The sequence below is a fragment of the Nestor notabilis genome, unplaced genomic scaffold (assembly GCF_000696875.1).
Source record: "Nestor notabilis isolate BGI_N333 unplaced genomic scaffold, ASM69687v1 scaffold15231, whole genome shotgun sequence".
NCBI classification, from domain to species: Eukaryota; Metazoa; Chordata; class Aves; order Psittaciformes; family Psittacidae; genus Nestor; species Nestor notabilis.
In genome coordinates this window covers 1-17,894 of record NW_009913572.1, presented here as the reverse complement: position 1 = coordinate 17,894, position 17,894 = coordinate 1, and the positions used below count along the sequence as shown (strand labels likewise).

Below are 17,894 nucleotides of genomic sequence, written 5' to 3'. Positions count from 1 at the left end.
CCACACAGTCCCATTCTACATGACATATGAGGCATCATCATGCTTGCTTGTACCTAGATCTCTTTACTAGAAAGCGGTCCTCCAGATTTTCCTAAGGAAAAGATCTGCTTCAGATGTGTCTGAGGAGTGAGTATAATTAAACAATGAGCTGCAATCTGCCTTTGTAGGTAATATTTCATTTTTCTAGATGCAAAGCAAAATTGTAGATCCAGTCTCCTCACAAAATTCCTCCAGGCTAAGAATTCTATTGCAGGGCTCTTTACACCTTTTGAATCAGAACTAACGTATTAAGGCACTTTTAAAATAGAAGAATTAAGATCCAAACACGTAGCACATGCTGGCCAATTTCCTATGTGAACAACTCCCAGTTCAAAAGGACCTTGTACCTGGAACTCCAGTCCACTGGACACTCCCTGGCAAAGTTCAGCAAAACCACTCCATTTTCCATACGTAACTGAGGTATTTCAGTGGGTGAGCTGTCTAACAGCCTGGGATAAAATGACAATACTTTTTTTCCTACCTATCTCCCTCCTTTTCCTCCCCCCCCCGAAAAAGCTCAGAAGTACTGTGAGAAATGCCTTGTGCTATTGTGCAGTGCCTTTGCTAGATTATGTTTCTAGAGGTTATCAGAGCAACAAAATGCAAGATCCTGGCAATAGCCCAGGCTTTCTGATGCTTGTCCTAAGCTGCACGATTGTACTTTCAGCTACTGGTTTAAAAAAAAACAAAAGGAAAGTTTGTGTTTATTTGACAGAAGTTCAGTGTCTCTGTAAATGCAGCTCATTGCAATTCTTTGTTTTAGGGCCGAGAGCAGAAAAACACAACACAAGTAAAATAGGGCAGCTTTCCCTTAAGGTTTGCTTGTTCACAAAGGTGAAATTCGCCCGATGAGACTTTGTGCTACTGTCTCTGACCTCTATATCCCTCTTAAATAACTAACAAAAGAGGTGGAATTGTTTGGTCCTGAAGTAAAACAGGCTTGCTTTGCTATAATGTAGTAGAAGCCACATATCTTGGTTTTAAAAAATAGCCTGTTTTAACCTCCCTGCCCCAAGATAAGAAAAAGAGCCTCCCCCTCAGTTTCAAAATAATTGGCAATTTGCAAATGCTTTCTTAGAGCATTTGCTGAACAGAAGTATTGAGGGTTGGGGCGAAGTTGCTTTAGATTGAAATGCAGATTTCAGTTTCTAAATCAAATGTTTGTTTCCCTCATGGAATAGTTTGTGCTTCATGTCAAAGAATGACATTTGTAGGCACTCAGAAATGTAGCTTTTGGTTACCTTGCCTTTCTGATCAGCTGGGATATGGTGAAGGCTGACAGGTTACCCTTCCCACACCCATTTCCAGAGAAGTCCAGGGGTTTGGGTCATCACGTAGGACAGCAAGACTGGTTTTGGCTTCCCTCTCTGCATGAGAGTATTCCCGAACCACAACTGAACCATGGAACTCAGGCAAGTCAGATGAAATGTTTCCACTTTACTCAACCTTATGATGACCAGTTCCAGCTGAGGTTAGTAGCTCCTTTGCTTCACAGTGTGGAGCATGGGAAGGTCTGAGCAATCCTACCTGGGTTTGAAGGCATAGCGCTGAGAGGCAGGAATCCGAATACTCACACTGCATCATTCCTTTGAAGTCACTCCTTCTTTGACTTCAGTTGTGGTAAAGATTTATATCAGCTGATCTTTAGAGCAAAAAATAGAACTGTTTTTATGTGCCCTTGGACATGCATGTTGGAACCCTTATCTGGGTTTTGGATCATCCACTTTATAAACAGTTGCGTTCTTTCCCTTGAGTTTTACATTGTTACCTACTTGATGGGCTGTTGGAACCTGGTAGAAGCTGAAATTTTTGGGAGAGACAGGAGGAAGTAGATGCTAATTTTTGGTACTTGAATTAACTTCTGAGTTAGACTTTCTGGAAGATCTCACAGGGAGAGCTATGTAAATTTTAGGTGTTATGGAAACGACAGCTACTACTGTTCTCTCTCGGCACATCAGATCCTGATTTGCTGTTTGGATTATCTAATCACTGTCAGCCCAAGTGTTTGGTGTGGAAGTAATTACAGCAGTACTTTCAACTAATTCCTATTCATGGTGTAGTAGTGAAAATGTGGATTTGAGGGGTAAGTGAGCTAAGTATTCATGATGGGCTGGTTCATGTTGCTGCTGTCAAAATAGCTGTATCAATGTAAACAGTTCCCATACCTTCTTCAAGCTGAAGAAACACTGACAAGTTTCAGGCACATACTAGATCGTGATGACATCAAAGACCTAATTACTTGCTCTGTATTGTAGCTCATAACAGGGTCTATGATTAGCTCTCTGTCTTAGGCGCATCATCTGTGCATTGAGTGTGTTGAAGGGCTTTCAGTGCTCCTAGGCAAATGCCGCCAAATTGGTTATTCATAGAATCATAGGATAGTTTGGGTTGGAGGAGACATTTAAAGGTCACCTAGTTCAATGCCCTTTTTTACTGCTGTATTGCTAGTGGTTTCGGGTACCATGTAGTTCTTGCTCAGTTAAGACGGTGTTGAATGTTCACCTGTGAGAGATACGTGTCATGGGAGCATAGAAATGGGACTGTGTTACTAATAGGTGTTCCTGATGGCTCAATTTTCTCATTTTTGAAAGTGCTAAGCAGGTTTCAAGTGAGGGCATATATCTTCCTTTTGAATTTGTTTATGTAAGCTCAGCAGAGAGGAGTTAACCATCATAACCATAATAACCATTGACATTGGTGGGATTTTGAACAGTATATTTAGGCAAAAAATTTGTTGTTGTGTCTTATCAAACAACATACTTTATTCTACTTTAAACTACTATTGTGGTAGAATACCTCTGCCTAGAGATTGCCTAACAGGACAGAGCTGACTAGCTCATCCAGGAGGAGAAAGTTCAGAGGAGGGACCTTCATGACTTTCCTCCAGTTTTGTAGAGTTAGCATCATGAATGCCATTTGTTCTTTATAGGTATAGTATACATGGGTCATGATGCTGATGTCCTCAGGCACTGATATAATGTATTCTAACCCTGGGATTCTTTTGTTAGAGAATTGTTCTAATATGGGATCAGAACCAAAATTGAAAGACCAGTATATATGTTGTAGGCTGATTTGGCTTTTGCATGCTTGGAGGTACTTATAGTCTTGGTCCCTCTCCCCCAGCTTTGCCCTGATTCTGATCTAAATCCAAGAATTTGTCTTGTATTAGTCATTGTTGAGCTGTAGTAATAAATTCCCGTAGCACTAACTTGAAGCCATCTACCATGCTTGACTGGAGTTGATTGTTAATAGTACTTAAGCTCCTGGTGGCATTTGGGAAGGCAATAACCATACTGGATCTGTGCCCAGATGGAGGCAGAGCAAAACTTTAGCTGCTTATTTGTATTAAGATGTTGTTTTCTTGTCTTCCGCTAATTCCGTGTGCTGCTGAGCTCACTATTGCAGCTACAGCTTTGGGGCGCTAGCTGACTCAGAGAGGTGCTTCTGAGTGCAGATGAACAGGACATCATTATAGTTGTCTTTGTGTGTGTTGTACAATGGCAAATGCATTACTAAAGGATTTTATTCTCTTCTATGGGCTTGTAGCTGCTGAAGTTAAAGCTAGAGGTTTTTGAAAAGCAAAAGGGCTGAATACTCAGACTTTTGACAATCTCTTTTGGGTGGGGTTTTGGAGAGATTCTATCAGGTGTGATGACGTTATCTGCTTGGGCTGAGCAAACAAGATTCTCAGAAGGTTAATGTAGAAAGTCTCTTCCAATAGAAGCAGGTGCATATCTAAACGGCTTTTTGGGTGGTAAGCTGTCATTTGGGTCAGCGTCTAGTAATTTTTAAACAATTCAATTCAAACCCTTGCATTAAACAGAACAGGTTGAGAGGCCAATAAGCTGGCAAATTGGAAGAAAATCTTGATAGGTTCAGCTGGTGCCTGGCATCAGAGCAGCCTGTCCATATGCTAAGTGCTTCTGCAGCCAAGTGGGCCAGGAGTGTGAGTGTCCACATGTGAGACGGAATAATAAAGGTGGGAGGAGTAATGTGCTTCTTTCAAGAGCTTTATAGGAACAGCTAAAAGCTGGCAAAAGAAACACAGCTGGTCAACTAACAAACGTTTGTGGGTACAGAAATAAGGTTACTTTTCATGGACATAATTGTTTCATGCTGAATGCATTGGTCAGAAGCCCATCAAGGGTTCAAAGGATGTAGTTGCCTTGTCTGCTGGATACCTGTTGGGTGCTGGCTTAGCTGGAGGTGGTGAGATGTTTTGATGGGTCACTGATCACTCCAGTGAATTTGTGCTGCCAGAGCTGTGAACTACTTAATAATGGCTGGTCAGATTGTTTTTCCTTGAAATCACACTAATTTTAGTGGCAGTTTTGTTTTATTTCTAACTTGTTACTTTGGAATTACTAATTAGATGGAGGCTATGAACAGTTGGCAAGGCTTATAACTCTTTCCTTCTATACTGACAATATGTTATCTGAACTGAGAGCTGTGGTTTGAATGTAAGAGGATGGTAGAAAGTGCACCACAGTTAAAGAATAGGTGGGAAGATTCTGAGAAATGGTGGCAGAAGTTGCTTAATGCTGTAGATGTAAAGAAGGTTTTTTATCTACTGTGCACAGAGTCTGCCACAAGTGACTTGAATTTAAATTCAACTGGACTTTGAAAGCAAAATGCTAGTTGTCAGAATGGTCCTGGGTTCTACAGTTAAATGATCTTTCTTGCTACCCAGTAATTCAGTTCTTTCTCCCTTATGTGTATCCTCGTTTATCCTTACATAGATTATCTCTCATACTTGTGTGATGGAAGATCTATTCCTACCTCTCTGCTCAAGCTTTCTTCGTGTCCATCTGAAACATGCAAGACTGGAACCTATAATAAATCCATGTGGAAAAGTCTGTCACTTATTTTTACAAAGCTGTTCCTAGAAAGCCTTGCATTTGCAAGCATAATTACAGTTCTTTCTTCCTAGCACCTTTCATGCATTCATGTACTGTCTTTAGAATTTAGATTGTGTCGTAATTCAAAAGAAATAATAAGTATCCATTAGCTTGATTTTACGTTTTGCCTAAGCTACCGAGAGTCACTAATTGTAGCGCCAGTGCAACAGCTCATTTATGAGTTTAACATCTATGTGAATATTAGTGATATTCAAGTCATTGGAGACGCCAAGTTTACTCTCTTGTGTTTCTAGATTTACCAGAGATGCTGGTTAGTGTTCAAAAAAGCTTCAAGCAAAGGGCCAAAGCGGCTGGAGAAATTCTCAGATGAACGAGCTGCTTACTTTAGATGCTATCACAAGGTAAGACACAAGGTTGTTTCTTTTCGCAATTTTGTTTTGTAATGTACAATCAAGAGTAAAATCTGAAGTTGACGTGTATTAATTTGCCTGAAACCTGGAATATTTTTACTATCAAGGTTCTAAACCCACTTTTATGTTCCTTCATTCAGTGGAGGCAAAGTGTTCTGTTTTCTGTTTTGTAGCAAACATCTTGGTAAGCTGATGGAAAATGACTTTATTTTAAAAGAAGATGTCCTTCTTCTCAGCCCTTTAAAATCAGGTCTGAAATACTTGCAGTGACTCCTATTCTTCATAATTAGAGTAAAAATCACCCAAAATAACATGTGAATTCAAAAAGCTGGGTATGTAGAGGTTCCCATTTGACTAGGATATTGCATCTGTGGGAAGACAGTAGACAGCTACAGAGGTGAAGGCCAACATGCAAATTTTTCTTGCAATGATGGTGTGAAAACCTTTGCTAAATTCACAAGTATTAAAAGATTGAAGTTTTCCCCTCTAATCACTTCTCTGGAGTTATGTGCACATTTCGTATTCATCTGAGAATTTACATGTGTAATTCTTGTGGGCATGGAGGTGAAAATAAGAAACCTTTTAACTCGGAATCATTGTTGGCAGAAGCTTAATATATTAGAAGATTAGGAACTATGTGCTTAATTCCTAGGAGTCAGTGAGCAGAGCTCAGCTTGAGGCTGATCCACGCTTACTCACTTTGACATACATTTAGGAGGAAATCTTGAGGGAATACCAAATGTGAATTCAGACTTGTCTGTTTGCATGCCATGTAATTTGTAATGGATTGGTCATAAAACCTGTGGCTATTTGTAGTAAGTCATGCCCAGAAATAGTTCATTCAGATTTACAGTGAATAACTTTCAAAAGTAATGAGAGATGTATTTTTTTCATCTGATGTGTGTGAGGGTGTGTATAAGACAATTTCCATCTTTGTGTGAAATGCTGCATTTATAGTAGTATGGCTCTGTCAATTATTGATGCAAATCTGTATTTCTTCCATTGTATTAATGCAATGTATTAGCAGCACACAGTGTCTTGAAGTTCACATTAGGTAATGAATATGAAATCCAAGAGCAAACTAATGAGGCTGGACTTTTTCTCTTCTTTCAAGAAGTTCTGCGGATTAGCATTTATTTATCACATATGTAACCCAACAGCCGTTTCCTACCTGTGTCCTGTTCAGCTGTAATAGTTATTTTTCTCTTTCTTAGTAGCTGGTGCAGTGCTGTGTTTTCGACTTCAGTCTGGGAACAACGCTGATAACACGGATGGTTTTAGTTGTTGCTCAGTAATGTTTACTCTGACCAAGGACTTTCTCAGTCGCATGCTCTGCCAGTGAGTGGGGGCACAGGAAGCTGGGAAGGCGCAGAGACAAACTAGCCAAAGGGCTATTCCATACCACAGCACGTCATGCCCAGTATAGAAACTGGGGGGAGTCACCCGGAAGGCCCAGATCGCTGCTTGGGTCGGGCTGGGTATCGGTCGGCGGGTGGTGACCAATTGTATTGTGCATCACTTGTGTTTATTGTTATTCTTTTCCTTTTCCCCTTTTAGTTTTATAATCTCTCCCCTTATTATTTCCCTTATTATTACTGGTGGTGGTAGTAGTAGTGGTTTTGTATTATACCTTAGTTACTGGACTGTTCTTATCTCAACCCATGGGATTTACATTCAGTCTCTTCCCCATCCCTCTGGGAGCAGGGGGGCAGAAGGAGGGGAGTGAGTGAGTGGTTGCTTGGTTCTGAATTACTGGCTGGGCTTAAACCATGAGGCTCTGGGTCTGCAGACTAATGCACCATAGAAAGCCTTGTTACCTTGGAGGGATTTTCAGTTATAAGTCAAGCTTAGTCTATAGTTAACAGTTAATTTTAAGCTATTGCTTCTTCTATAAATTTAGTTTCTGGATTTCTCTGGTAGCTTATGTGACAGGAATAAACAATGATCAAACTCCCGTATCAGTTAATGGGAATTAACTGTTTAGTAGCTGCAAATTTATGCTTTCTGCTTTTGAAAGCTGTAACTGTATGTAATCAGAGCTGTAATATTAATAAAGGCATTAAAGCAAATCCTAGTTTTGACTGGGGTTTGAGAAATATCATAGCAGTAAGACATCTTGCACACATATTTTATGTGGTTGTTATCAGACCTTGGCCAAATCTAAGGGTTCTTTCAAGCAAGATGACGGCCTAAATCCTCATGTCTTGAGGGGAAGAAATTTTTACCTTTTGGAGGAGTAAACCAGATTTAAATGCATTGTGTCCTCCTGAAAGCACTGGAGTGAACTGAAAGATTATTATTTCCTAAGTTTCCTTTGGTGAGGGGAGGGGGGTGAGAGCAGATGAGGTGCCTTAGGGTCTGAGTCTTATGAGTCTTAAGTGGAATATACCTGAGATGATCCATCTGAGCTTCTATTGCTTTTTGGTGTCTTGGACCTGTTGAGCTAGACTGCCAGCTCCAATCAGCCTGAGCCCTTCCCCTAGACTTCCGCCTGCTTCAGGTCCCTGGAATGTAGACCCAAATTATGGGATACAACATGGAGGTTTCTGCCAGGAAACCTGCAGTCCTGTTAAAATGGACATCTCCCTTCCCAGCATGGGAACTGGATGCTGTGGATGCACTTGCTGAGAGCCACTGGGGTGCAGACAGGCTGGATGGCCTCGTGAGAGCTGCCCTGGAAGACTGCCATCAGCCTTTGTTCTCCACATTTATCACTCCTCTTTGCCGCTCTGTAAAGAAGCAGTGCTAACCAAGTACAGTGTGATTGCCCAGGACAGTGGGTTCTCACACAGTGCTGCTGTTTGACAATGGGGCTCTGCAGTATCCCTGTTTTTTCCCTGTGATGGTAAATGAGGCTGTCCTCTAGTTGTAGTCATCAGCTATACAGGCTGACGGATCCTGTTCATTTTTAATGAACCTTGCTGAAATGAAAGCTAATGAATATTAAATAGCATTTTCTGGCTAAAATGCGTTAACTTACAAAGAGCACAGGTGGAAAAAACAGAGTTCCTTTTTTTAGTAGGCTTTGTAAATGTGTGAAATTTTAAGGTGGTGAATGATGCAGCTTCTAACAGTATTAAATATGAGGTGCTGAAAAAGAACATGTCTCTGCTGCTCTATGCAGCTCTGTAGTTGAACTGGTTCTTATAAAAAGCATAGTTAATTATTAATAAACCCCAACAAACAACTTGATATGGCAACCTTCAACTAAGTCTACTTGTCACCTTGTTTGATATATAATATTAATGGGACTTTGGTGCTCAAGACATCATCCAAAGGTCTAGGATAGTCATTGCTGTTGTCTTGATATGCAACAGCATCAGCAGCTGTTCTAATAACAGCTTGATGGTGTGTGGAGGCTTTTCTGTGAGCATTCCAATTCTGTCACTCCTGGACAGAAGGCTGCGTCTCGCTGCTGCCGACAATAAAGTTAATCCTACAAATGAGAAGCCCAGCCAGTCCTGTTAATATGTCAAATGTCACTGTGTCATAAGCCTGTGCTAATGAATCTAAAGGTGAATGCAGTTCAGTCTGACAGATGATACTGTTAGAGGAAAACCTCACTTACAGGTTACCAGTGTTTCAGAAACACGGTTGTTAACTACCTGCATCATTCTGAGGTGGTTCTCAAACACTGTTGAAAGCAGCATCAAATCCAGAAAACTGAGGAGCCCCCACTCATCCCATCAGTCTCAGGAAGGGTTGACTTCATGGTAAAACTTAGAAAAATTAAGATGAATGGAGCTAATTTTGCAATAGCACCTGCCTCCTGCACTGAAGTGTTGAATTGTTTCATTTTGTTGCGTTTTTTCTTTCTGTGATGAATTACAGTGCAAATGTTACTTCAATTTATTAGTGGAAAAGGGCTGTCCAGAGCATCTGTTCTGCTGGCACTGCAGTGGTACCAGTTACTGGAGCTGAGCTGCTGTGGTCTGGGACTGTGCATCATCTCCTTGACACCTTTATGCAGTCAAGGTCTCCCCTTTACCCACCTGACATCTGGGTCACAAGCAGTGTCTCTGGGGTGTCTCGGTGGTATTTCTCTTATACTGGGGGGTCCAGTTTGTTTGCGTTTGAATGCCTGATGTATATTTCCTCTGCTACAGCCCTGCACCAGGGCTGCATTTTGACATCCTTGCCACTGAAAGTTTAAAGCGACAAAAGAAATAAAGACTACATATGTATATATTATTGACCTTTAAATCCTTTCTCATCTTGTTCTCTATTTGAGCAAGTCGAAAGGTTAAAGTGTCCTAAAATACAGGTCATCTGAGAACAGTCATCTGTAGCTTGTGAAGTGAACTGGAAATTTACATACACAAAGGAAATTGCCCACTTAATTCACCTGATCCCACAGTGGATAGAAAATAATTAGGATCCAGGCTACAGAACCTACACAGAGTTGCCTTTCAGGTACCTGTGTTTAGTTTTCACTTGTTAAATGTAAATAATCAACCACAAATTACCATATCCTTTAACAAAATAGTATTGGAAGAAGAAAGAAATTCTTATTTCTTCTAGTGACTTTTGACTTTGCAGTGTGCCAGAAGAATCCTTAATATTCCAATACAAAACCAACTAATTGCACACTGCTGACAAGAAAATACTGATTCCTTGAGGGGATCTAAGTTTTAATCCGCTTGTATTAATCTTGCCTTGAAACAGCAGAAGTAATTTAAACAGTCTTTCTGTGTAGTTACGGAATAATCCATTTAGAAAATTGAATTGTGTAATTTGTAATTGTTTTCCAGGCTTGCTAATGCAAAACTGTATTGGTAGCAAATTATATGTTTAAAGTATGACCACTCTGCTAATAACTATCTGTTAAACATTTATTTTAATGAATGCTCTCACTTAGTATGAATGAAACATTTATTTTGAAGCTTTAAAAGAATTCAAGTAACTTGTCAGGATATTTTGGTATCTTCACTATACTGTCATACAGCAAGGCTCCTTGCAAGTCTGTGGGGCAGATGCGTGCCCTTCCATTATGGAAGGACAAACCTTGTGCATGGGTCCACTGATCCCGCGAGTGAAGGAGCAGCCCCGAGAGTGATGGTAAATACTGGATGTCTAAATCTGGGTGTTGTTCCTGGCTTTACTTTATTTGAATAAGTCAGTGTGTGCCCTTCTGTAGATAAACAAGGGGAAACTGGCAGATTTTTCCTACTGAAGGAGATACAGGCGTGGTTGTAGATTAAATTTAAATATTTTAAGAAATATTTAAAAAACCAATTTAAAATCGTAGTGTGTTATGTATACTTAGTACCTTGGATATATGTAGGCAAATCTTATAAGCAGGACTGGGCTGAAACTGCAACAGCAGCAGCTGTTCCCCTGGTGTGTCCTGGGAAGAGTTCTACCTGTACTCATCATGGGGGGAATTTCCAGAAAACCAAGACAGACAGAACCATGAAGCCCTAAATTAAGATTAAAACACAAGATACTTAACAACCACTGAATGTAGGTAGAAAATCCATTCCCTTGTGTTATAGTCTGAAAGGCTACCCATATGTGAGATTTATATATGGATTCAAACAATAGTTTGAATGCCAAAGACCATTTTTAGTACACAGTGTGTTTGGCCTTCTTTTGGAGGGAATGAGAGAGATGGAAGAATTTTTGCCTGAGTGTAAGCGGTCAGGGTGAAGCTCTGTCTGCCGTCCCTATCTGTCAGTAGGGAAATGACCGATTAATCCCTGTTCCTTGTTCAGAACTCTCTTGCCGCACAGCTCTGCAAGTATTTTAGTTTTTAATCTGATGAAATGTATTTCAATTACATGGATTGTCATCTTAACAAAGAAGGCTTGAAAGTAAAGGGGAGAAGTATGCAAAGGGACATCTTTAGCCCTGAACAAAATCTCATTCTTGTGATTTCTCTGTTAATGCTGGTTTAGGTCTGATATTTGTGGTTTGTCCACACTTTTAGAATTAAGTTCATAAATGTGCATTACTTATTAATCTCAGATAAATAAATCATACATCAGTTAAACCAACCATGAAACCACTGTTTTGCAAGAGCTTGGCAGGAGGAGAATTATTTTTTAAAAAAAAAAGTGCAAAAAAAGAAAACTTAAGCCTCAAATATTTGTAGGTGTTTGGTGTCTGCTCCTGACTCCTCTCCAAAAGCATGGCAGAGGGGATGTTAGCAGCCTGCCATTTTGTCAGTGTGAATTCATTACATATGTGCCAAACAATCTGAACCATCTGTTACACAAGGGTGAGCAACAGGAAGGCTATTCAGGCACCTGGGATAATGATGGCATTTTGAAACACCTTGCTGGGTAATACAGCAGGTCAGAGATCAAGTGATCATTAGAGATCTTCTCCCTCAGGATCACAGGTGCACTGTTGAGCCTTGGCAATAGGAATAGTTTGGCCTTGCCAGAAGGGGCTGTTACCACCCTGGAGAACCTCTGAACCTCTGTAAGGTGAGGGCAGCTTCAGCAGTGCAGCCCCCAAAGGGAAGAGAGAGCTGCTGCTTATTGAGAGTATATTTGCCAGACATAAAAATCAGGTGTCACGAGGTTGTGCCCAGGACAGAAGATATGCAAGAGCTGAAGGATGGAATGCAGGTGACTCTTCTGCATACTAGCACTTGTGCCCCTGACTTCAGAAACAGTCCCAGAGTGCCAGATTTTGTCCATCTGTTGAGCTCCTTGTGTCTGCTAGGTCTGAAACTATCTGAAACTGTCTATCTATCTGAAACTATCTGGGAAGAGACTTAAGTATATGCATACTAGCGTAGACATTTGGACTTGGGTCAGAGATCAGAATTGGGGGCTGCCTGTCTGTCACCCTTCAAAGGGCAATGCTTTGCTGTCAACTTATACTGCTCAACAGAAGCAAATGCCATCAGGAAGTCTTCAGATGGATGTGGAGACTTTCGGACCATGCTCCGTGAAATGCCATTATACAAGAGCTCTCAAGCAGTCAATGCAGCACAGAATAGCCCAGGAGCTGCCAAATGTTGTAGCTAGCATTTCTCCAAATATAAATACCTTCCTTCCCTCCCCCCCAGTTCAGAGGTAAAACATGAGTTGCAAAGGATTTGATGACCAGTGAAGTTAATGACACGATGCTATTTGATTTCAGTATTTCCTCAAGGTATTGCCCAAGGGATGAAGTCGCCTGCAACTTTATTTGGCCAGGCCATAAGGCAGATGTGTTTTTGGCACACAGCTGCTGTGCTGTGCAGTGCGGTCTGTGTGCATTCACACAGGGCATAAGGTGATTCCTGGAAGCACCTGACTTGCTGTGCTGCAGGCTGTGGACTGATATTAGGACTCTGTCCTGTCCCTTCTCCCAGTACATAGCTCTCGGAGGTAGGGTGAAGTGATGAGGAAGGGATGCAGGATAGAGCTTGATAAACATATTAAAGAAAAATCCTCTTATAATTAAATTGTTCACCACATCTCTGTACCCCTTTTTCCTTCCTCCCTTTCCTGTACACCTAAGGAAAACTCCATTAGTCTGAGTCACCCTTGCACTAATGCTCAGGTCAGTGGCACTCTCATGTGCTCTCTATCTTCATCCTTTGCTCTTGTGTTGACTTAAGGAGAGTTTGCACTCTTAAGGAGAATTAACTGCTGGTTGATACCCCAGAAAGGCAAAAAAGGCCACCATGAATACTGCAAAGGCAATAGATGAGACAAATAATGTTTTGGGTAATCTGCATTGTCATCTTTGTACTACAGTATACTTAGAGGGAGTACAGTAATAAAAAGCAAATGTAGGAGAAGGCATGTTTAAATGAAAACAATTTTTTCTGTTCACAGTGTTGAACTTTGGGATTTCAAGCATGAGCTGATTCTTGTAAAATCTCTATTGGAATATATTACTCTGCATTTGGGATTACAAAGAAGTACTTTACTGCAGTAACTAACTGGCTTTTGAGAAGAATTTATGATAAGAAGGAAAAAAAATTGCTATTCTCCGTTTCAAAACAATGATGCCGTTGTATTTGTGCCTTTTTCACGTTCAGTTGTTTCTAAAGGGGAATGCAGGATAGTGAGCTTTGCTGTCATGAGGTCTGGTCACCCAGCCACCACGTTTCTGGACACCTTGAGTTCTGCACATCTCCCTAATGGTCCACTGAAGTGGCTGCAGCAAAAGTGACTGTTCTGTCTTGGAGGGAGAAGTGAGATTGCTGTGCTGGGCCACAGGATGGAGCTGCTGGGTGTAACGTTTGGAGAAACTTTTCTTGACTGGGAGACCTAAAGAAAGAGCATGTCTGTGGCTTCTGACCTACACTTTATGCTGGGTAAATCTTGTTGGAGCGACCAGCTGCTTCTTATGTGAAGCCCTGGACTGGAAGGAGACCGCAATTATCTGATATATTGGCAGGAGTAAATCTCAGTCCCTGTGGCTGGGTTCAGAGATGATGCAGTCCTAGAGCTGCAATGTGGATATGACACTTAAGAAAGTGTGCAAGGCTGGAAGATGCTGGGTGGGCAGGGATGAGACTTGAGTCTAGAGACTAGCAAGTACAGGATGTTTCTAGTAGTATAGAAATGAGAGGAAATGGGTGATGGATTCTCTGTGCCAGGGATGCAGAGACTCTAGGAGCTCATGTACGGAGATTGGGCAGTAGTTGCAGCTTGCAGCAACTTGGGAGGTAAAGCGTGGTCTTAGGGATGCTGGGAGTGATGAAGGTAAGGTGTACAGGGTTGGAGTCATAGTAGAAGAAATAGTGATCAGGAATGTCTCCCCTTTAGTGTAGGCAAGAAAAGCAAATTTCCTGGTATAGGCAGGCAAAGAAATGTTTTAGTCTTGTCTTTCTTGTGTTCCTGGCAGCATTATGAACATCTGCTGCCATCTGCCCCGGAGGTGCATGACTTTGAACATGGGGTCATTGGTGATGCTGTTTGGGTGGGTTGGCTGTTTTTTCTTTCCCAGCACTCTGTGGGAGCAGGCACTATCCCACATGGTCAAGTGTCCTTTCCCTCACTCATTGCCATGTAGGACATCTCCCTGCCCGGGGCTGAGACAGCATGTGCTACCCCTCACCATGGGCAACAGTTGACTAGGTGGTACTGCTGAGCCTCCTAACTGCTGGAAGTGCTTTTGCCCTCTAAGCCAGCGTGTTTACTCAGCCAGTAGTTTACTATTCCCTTACTAGTATGAACCTTTCATAATCTCACTGAGCCTTGTCACAGCATCCTCAGGATTCACCAGGCTAGAGACGGTTACTGGGATATCCAGCTACAGGAGTGTCACATGCCTGATCTTAAGAAATGAACTTTCCGTTAGGACAAATCCTAGGTAGCTAAATGATTCATTCCCAAAATGTATGACTATGTTCAGCTAACTTTTGTACTCGTAGATATAAAACTTCATTAGCACATTCACTTGCAGAAAATGTAAATGTGCTCAGTATAAATGTCAAGATAGTTGCTGTCCTGAATGAACATTTCTTTCCTGCATTTGAATCCTTTTTTTGGCATATGAGAAAAATATATGAGAGTTGAACTTGGCAGCTGGCAATTTGTGCTTGACCTGTCATGTGCTGAGCACGATGGGAATAGGTTATGACAGATTTGTCATTCTTAACACTGAGTTTGTCGGTGCCTTGTTAGCACTGAGGGATGTGCTTCACAGGATTTCCTGGAAGAATAAAAAAATGCTCATGTAAAATTAAATCACAATTAGGAAGTTTCAGTTTTGAGACTTCACAAAATCTTGAACCTGGAGGCTATAAAAACCTGAGCTCTAAATTTGGCAGTTAAATTTGGCTGTTTCTGCAAACCTTTTGCAGAAGGTTTGGCATGTTCCCCATGGGATGTTCCTTCCATCATTTTCTTCTACCTACTGCCCTTAAAATGAGTTCCCAGAGATCGGATCTATTATTTGTTTTTATTTTGCCCACCAGCTGCTCTTTGTTCCTTCCATTCACAGTAAGGTTGCCTTTTCAGGGTTTGGCTGTCTATTCTTCCCTGCTGGCAGAGAATGTGCAATAAAATGACCCCAAGAAGAAAGTGATTTAGGACAAAGGGCCAGAGAGATGGAGGGGATTGTGCTGGCGATCCCAAGATGCTTTAGAAGAGTGGTTTCTGTTGCTAGGCCCTACGACACTGGTAACTCTTTGTACTTCCTGAGTCCTATTTGTAAGACAATTGCTGCATTTCTTTGTTTAGAGTTGATGCAGTTTGATATGAGACTATTCCACAGAACTAAGGAGACCAATGTAGTCAAGTTTTAGGTTGTACAACTTTGGGAACATTTCTGTTAAATTCCCCTCTTTCTCTCTCTTCAACCATGTTAAAGAATCAGTGAAATATTTTCTGATAATGAATATCTGAATATAATTTCGTGATTCCCTCTCTGGGTATTAGCCTTATATTAAAAGGAGTTTAAATAATGAAAAATTCCTCCTCGGTCAAGTTTAGGAGCGTTACTTATGGTTGTGAAGGTGAAAAGTGGATGTTAAAAACCTGAAGCAACTATAGTATGTATTTACTAAAGCTATAAGTATATGGCAGGGTAACAGATACATGTTTATTTTTTTGGCATGAAAGCTGTTTTTCCAATCATTTTTTGGCAGCCAAGCAACAGAAATCTGTGATTACAAGTCTGTGAATCTTTAATGCTAAAAAGCTTTCTAATAACTAAAACTGTGCTTTTTTAAGTGGACCATTTTAACAAATCCTTAACTTTCCATCAAAAAATAATTTAGAGAGCAGCTTTTCACCATTCTTACAGTTTTGTCCTCCACGATGAAAGCTGTACTGGAACTGGACTTCCTCCTCCAAACAGGTGAATCCTTTAGGTTTTTATCTTCACCTCTCTTTGCTTCTGCTACATCAGGTTGGTCTTATCTCATGTTCTTCATATAAATATTTCTCAAACTGGAGTGAGCATTGATTCCATCTGCCTCTTGGCTAAAATCCTGCTCAGATGGTGCTGCAGTGAAGCTCATGTACAGATGAGAGAACTGGACAATGCGGCTGCTTCATCATCCAGGGTCTTCAAGTTGATTGTCTAAGCATGCTTCTTTGTGCTTTTTGTTAGATATGATTCTTTTGTCTCCTTCTCCAGTCAATAATAGATATATATCTTTTCAAGCTCCTAATTAAAACTCTAACTTGTGCTTTTTTAGGTCACAGAGCTCAACAATGTGAAGAATATATTACGAATGCCAAAAAGCACAAAGAAGCATGCAGTTGGAATTTATTTTAATGATGACACATCAAAAACCTTTGCTTGTGAGTCAGGTGGGTAAAATGGCAATGCACCTTAGCAAACGGAGCATTAATTGTGAAATTATAAATGTATTATATACCTACACACAGATTTTCTGGGCATTTATACAGAACTTGAAGCAGATGAGTGGTGCAAGGTGCTGCAGATGGAGTGTCTTGAAACGCGGATTAATGACATTAGCCTTGGAGAGCCTGACTTGCTGGCATCTGGAGTAGAGAGGGAACAGAGTGGTAAGTACATAAATATTGACCTTTTAAACCTTTATTTGCATTATTTTAAAGTCTTTTGGACTATGCTCATGAATATCAGAAGTAAAATGGAGCAGAATGGTTTGTTCCAAGCCCTCCTTCCTGTTTTGTGGGGAGTTGTTTTTGTTTTGGGTTTTATTGTTGGCTTCTGGGTGTTTTTAATTGCTACCAGAGATAATAAGTAAGGTAACAAGAATTACTTTGGAGAAGCACTTTCCTTTTTGAGACAAGTTAGTTGCTCTTGAAGACGGGGACTATCCGTTTTTTGTGTATTCTTGTATGATGTCTGTACAACAGTTTCAGTCTGTGACTGGGGCTCTTTGGCAGCATTGTAAAGCAAATCAATAACAGTAATTGCATGCAAAACCTGAGCCCATGGCTGCTTCACTTTCCTATGTAAATGAACTGATTACATGCAGAAATGCATTTGCAATGTATTTATTCATGCACACAATTTTAGTAACTGTTTGCAAATATCAGGCTAAAGATGGTGCCATTCTATTCAGTGTCTGAATGCATGTACAAATGTTTGATGTCCTATGAATGAAGCATTCTGACTACCCCAGACATGAAGTTTATTGGGTTACTGGAAGGAACTGAGTCTTTGTTTTTGAATTAATTGTTCTAAGTGGAAATAAGATCTTATCTTAGATATGGAAAACAGGAAATTCCTTTAATGAATTGCACATTTAATGGGCAGGGATTTTAGACTAACCTTTTGTTTTTCTCCCAGAGAGATTCAATGTGTATTTGATGCCATCCCCTAATTTAGATGTGCATGGGGAATGTACCTTGCAGATAACATTTGAGAATATCTGTCTTTGGGACATCCAGAATCCCAGAGTAAAACTCGTCTCTTGGCCATTAAGTGCCCTCCGGCGCTATGGACGGGACCCCTCTTGGTTCACATTTGAAGCTGGGAGGTAGGTCTGTGTTCACTACATTGCATTACTTTCCTCAGAGGTGCTCTAGACCACTTCTGCAGAGTGTTGAAGGACATGAGAGCTTGTCCTCAGACAGAGGTTAATCTGTACCCTCTGCTAAAAATACATAAATTATGTTTATGAATATATAAATAATACATATTCATAATATATTAATATATATTTATAAACATAATTTATATATTAAAATAT

At 40.6% G+C, this 17,894-nt stretch overlaps 1 protein-coding gene across 1 annotated transcript; it reads left to right on the top strand.

Annotated features, from left to right (window-relative positions):
- Positions 1–5,191: 5,191 nt before the first annotated feature.
- Positions 5,192–17,685, top strand: LOC104412520 (docking protein 5; the record flags this gene model as incomplete). The annotated part of the gene is made up of 4 exons (XM_010023260.1): positions 5,192–5,299; positions 16,407–16,521; positions 16,621–16,740; positions 17,492–17,685. Coding segments are annotated over 4 exons (537 nt in total), but the record flags the coding sequence as incomplete, so codon positions are not given.
- Positions 17,686–17,894: the final 209 nt, after the last annotated feature.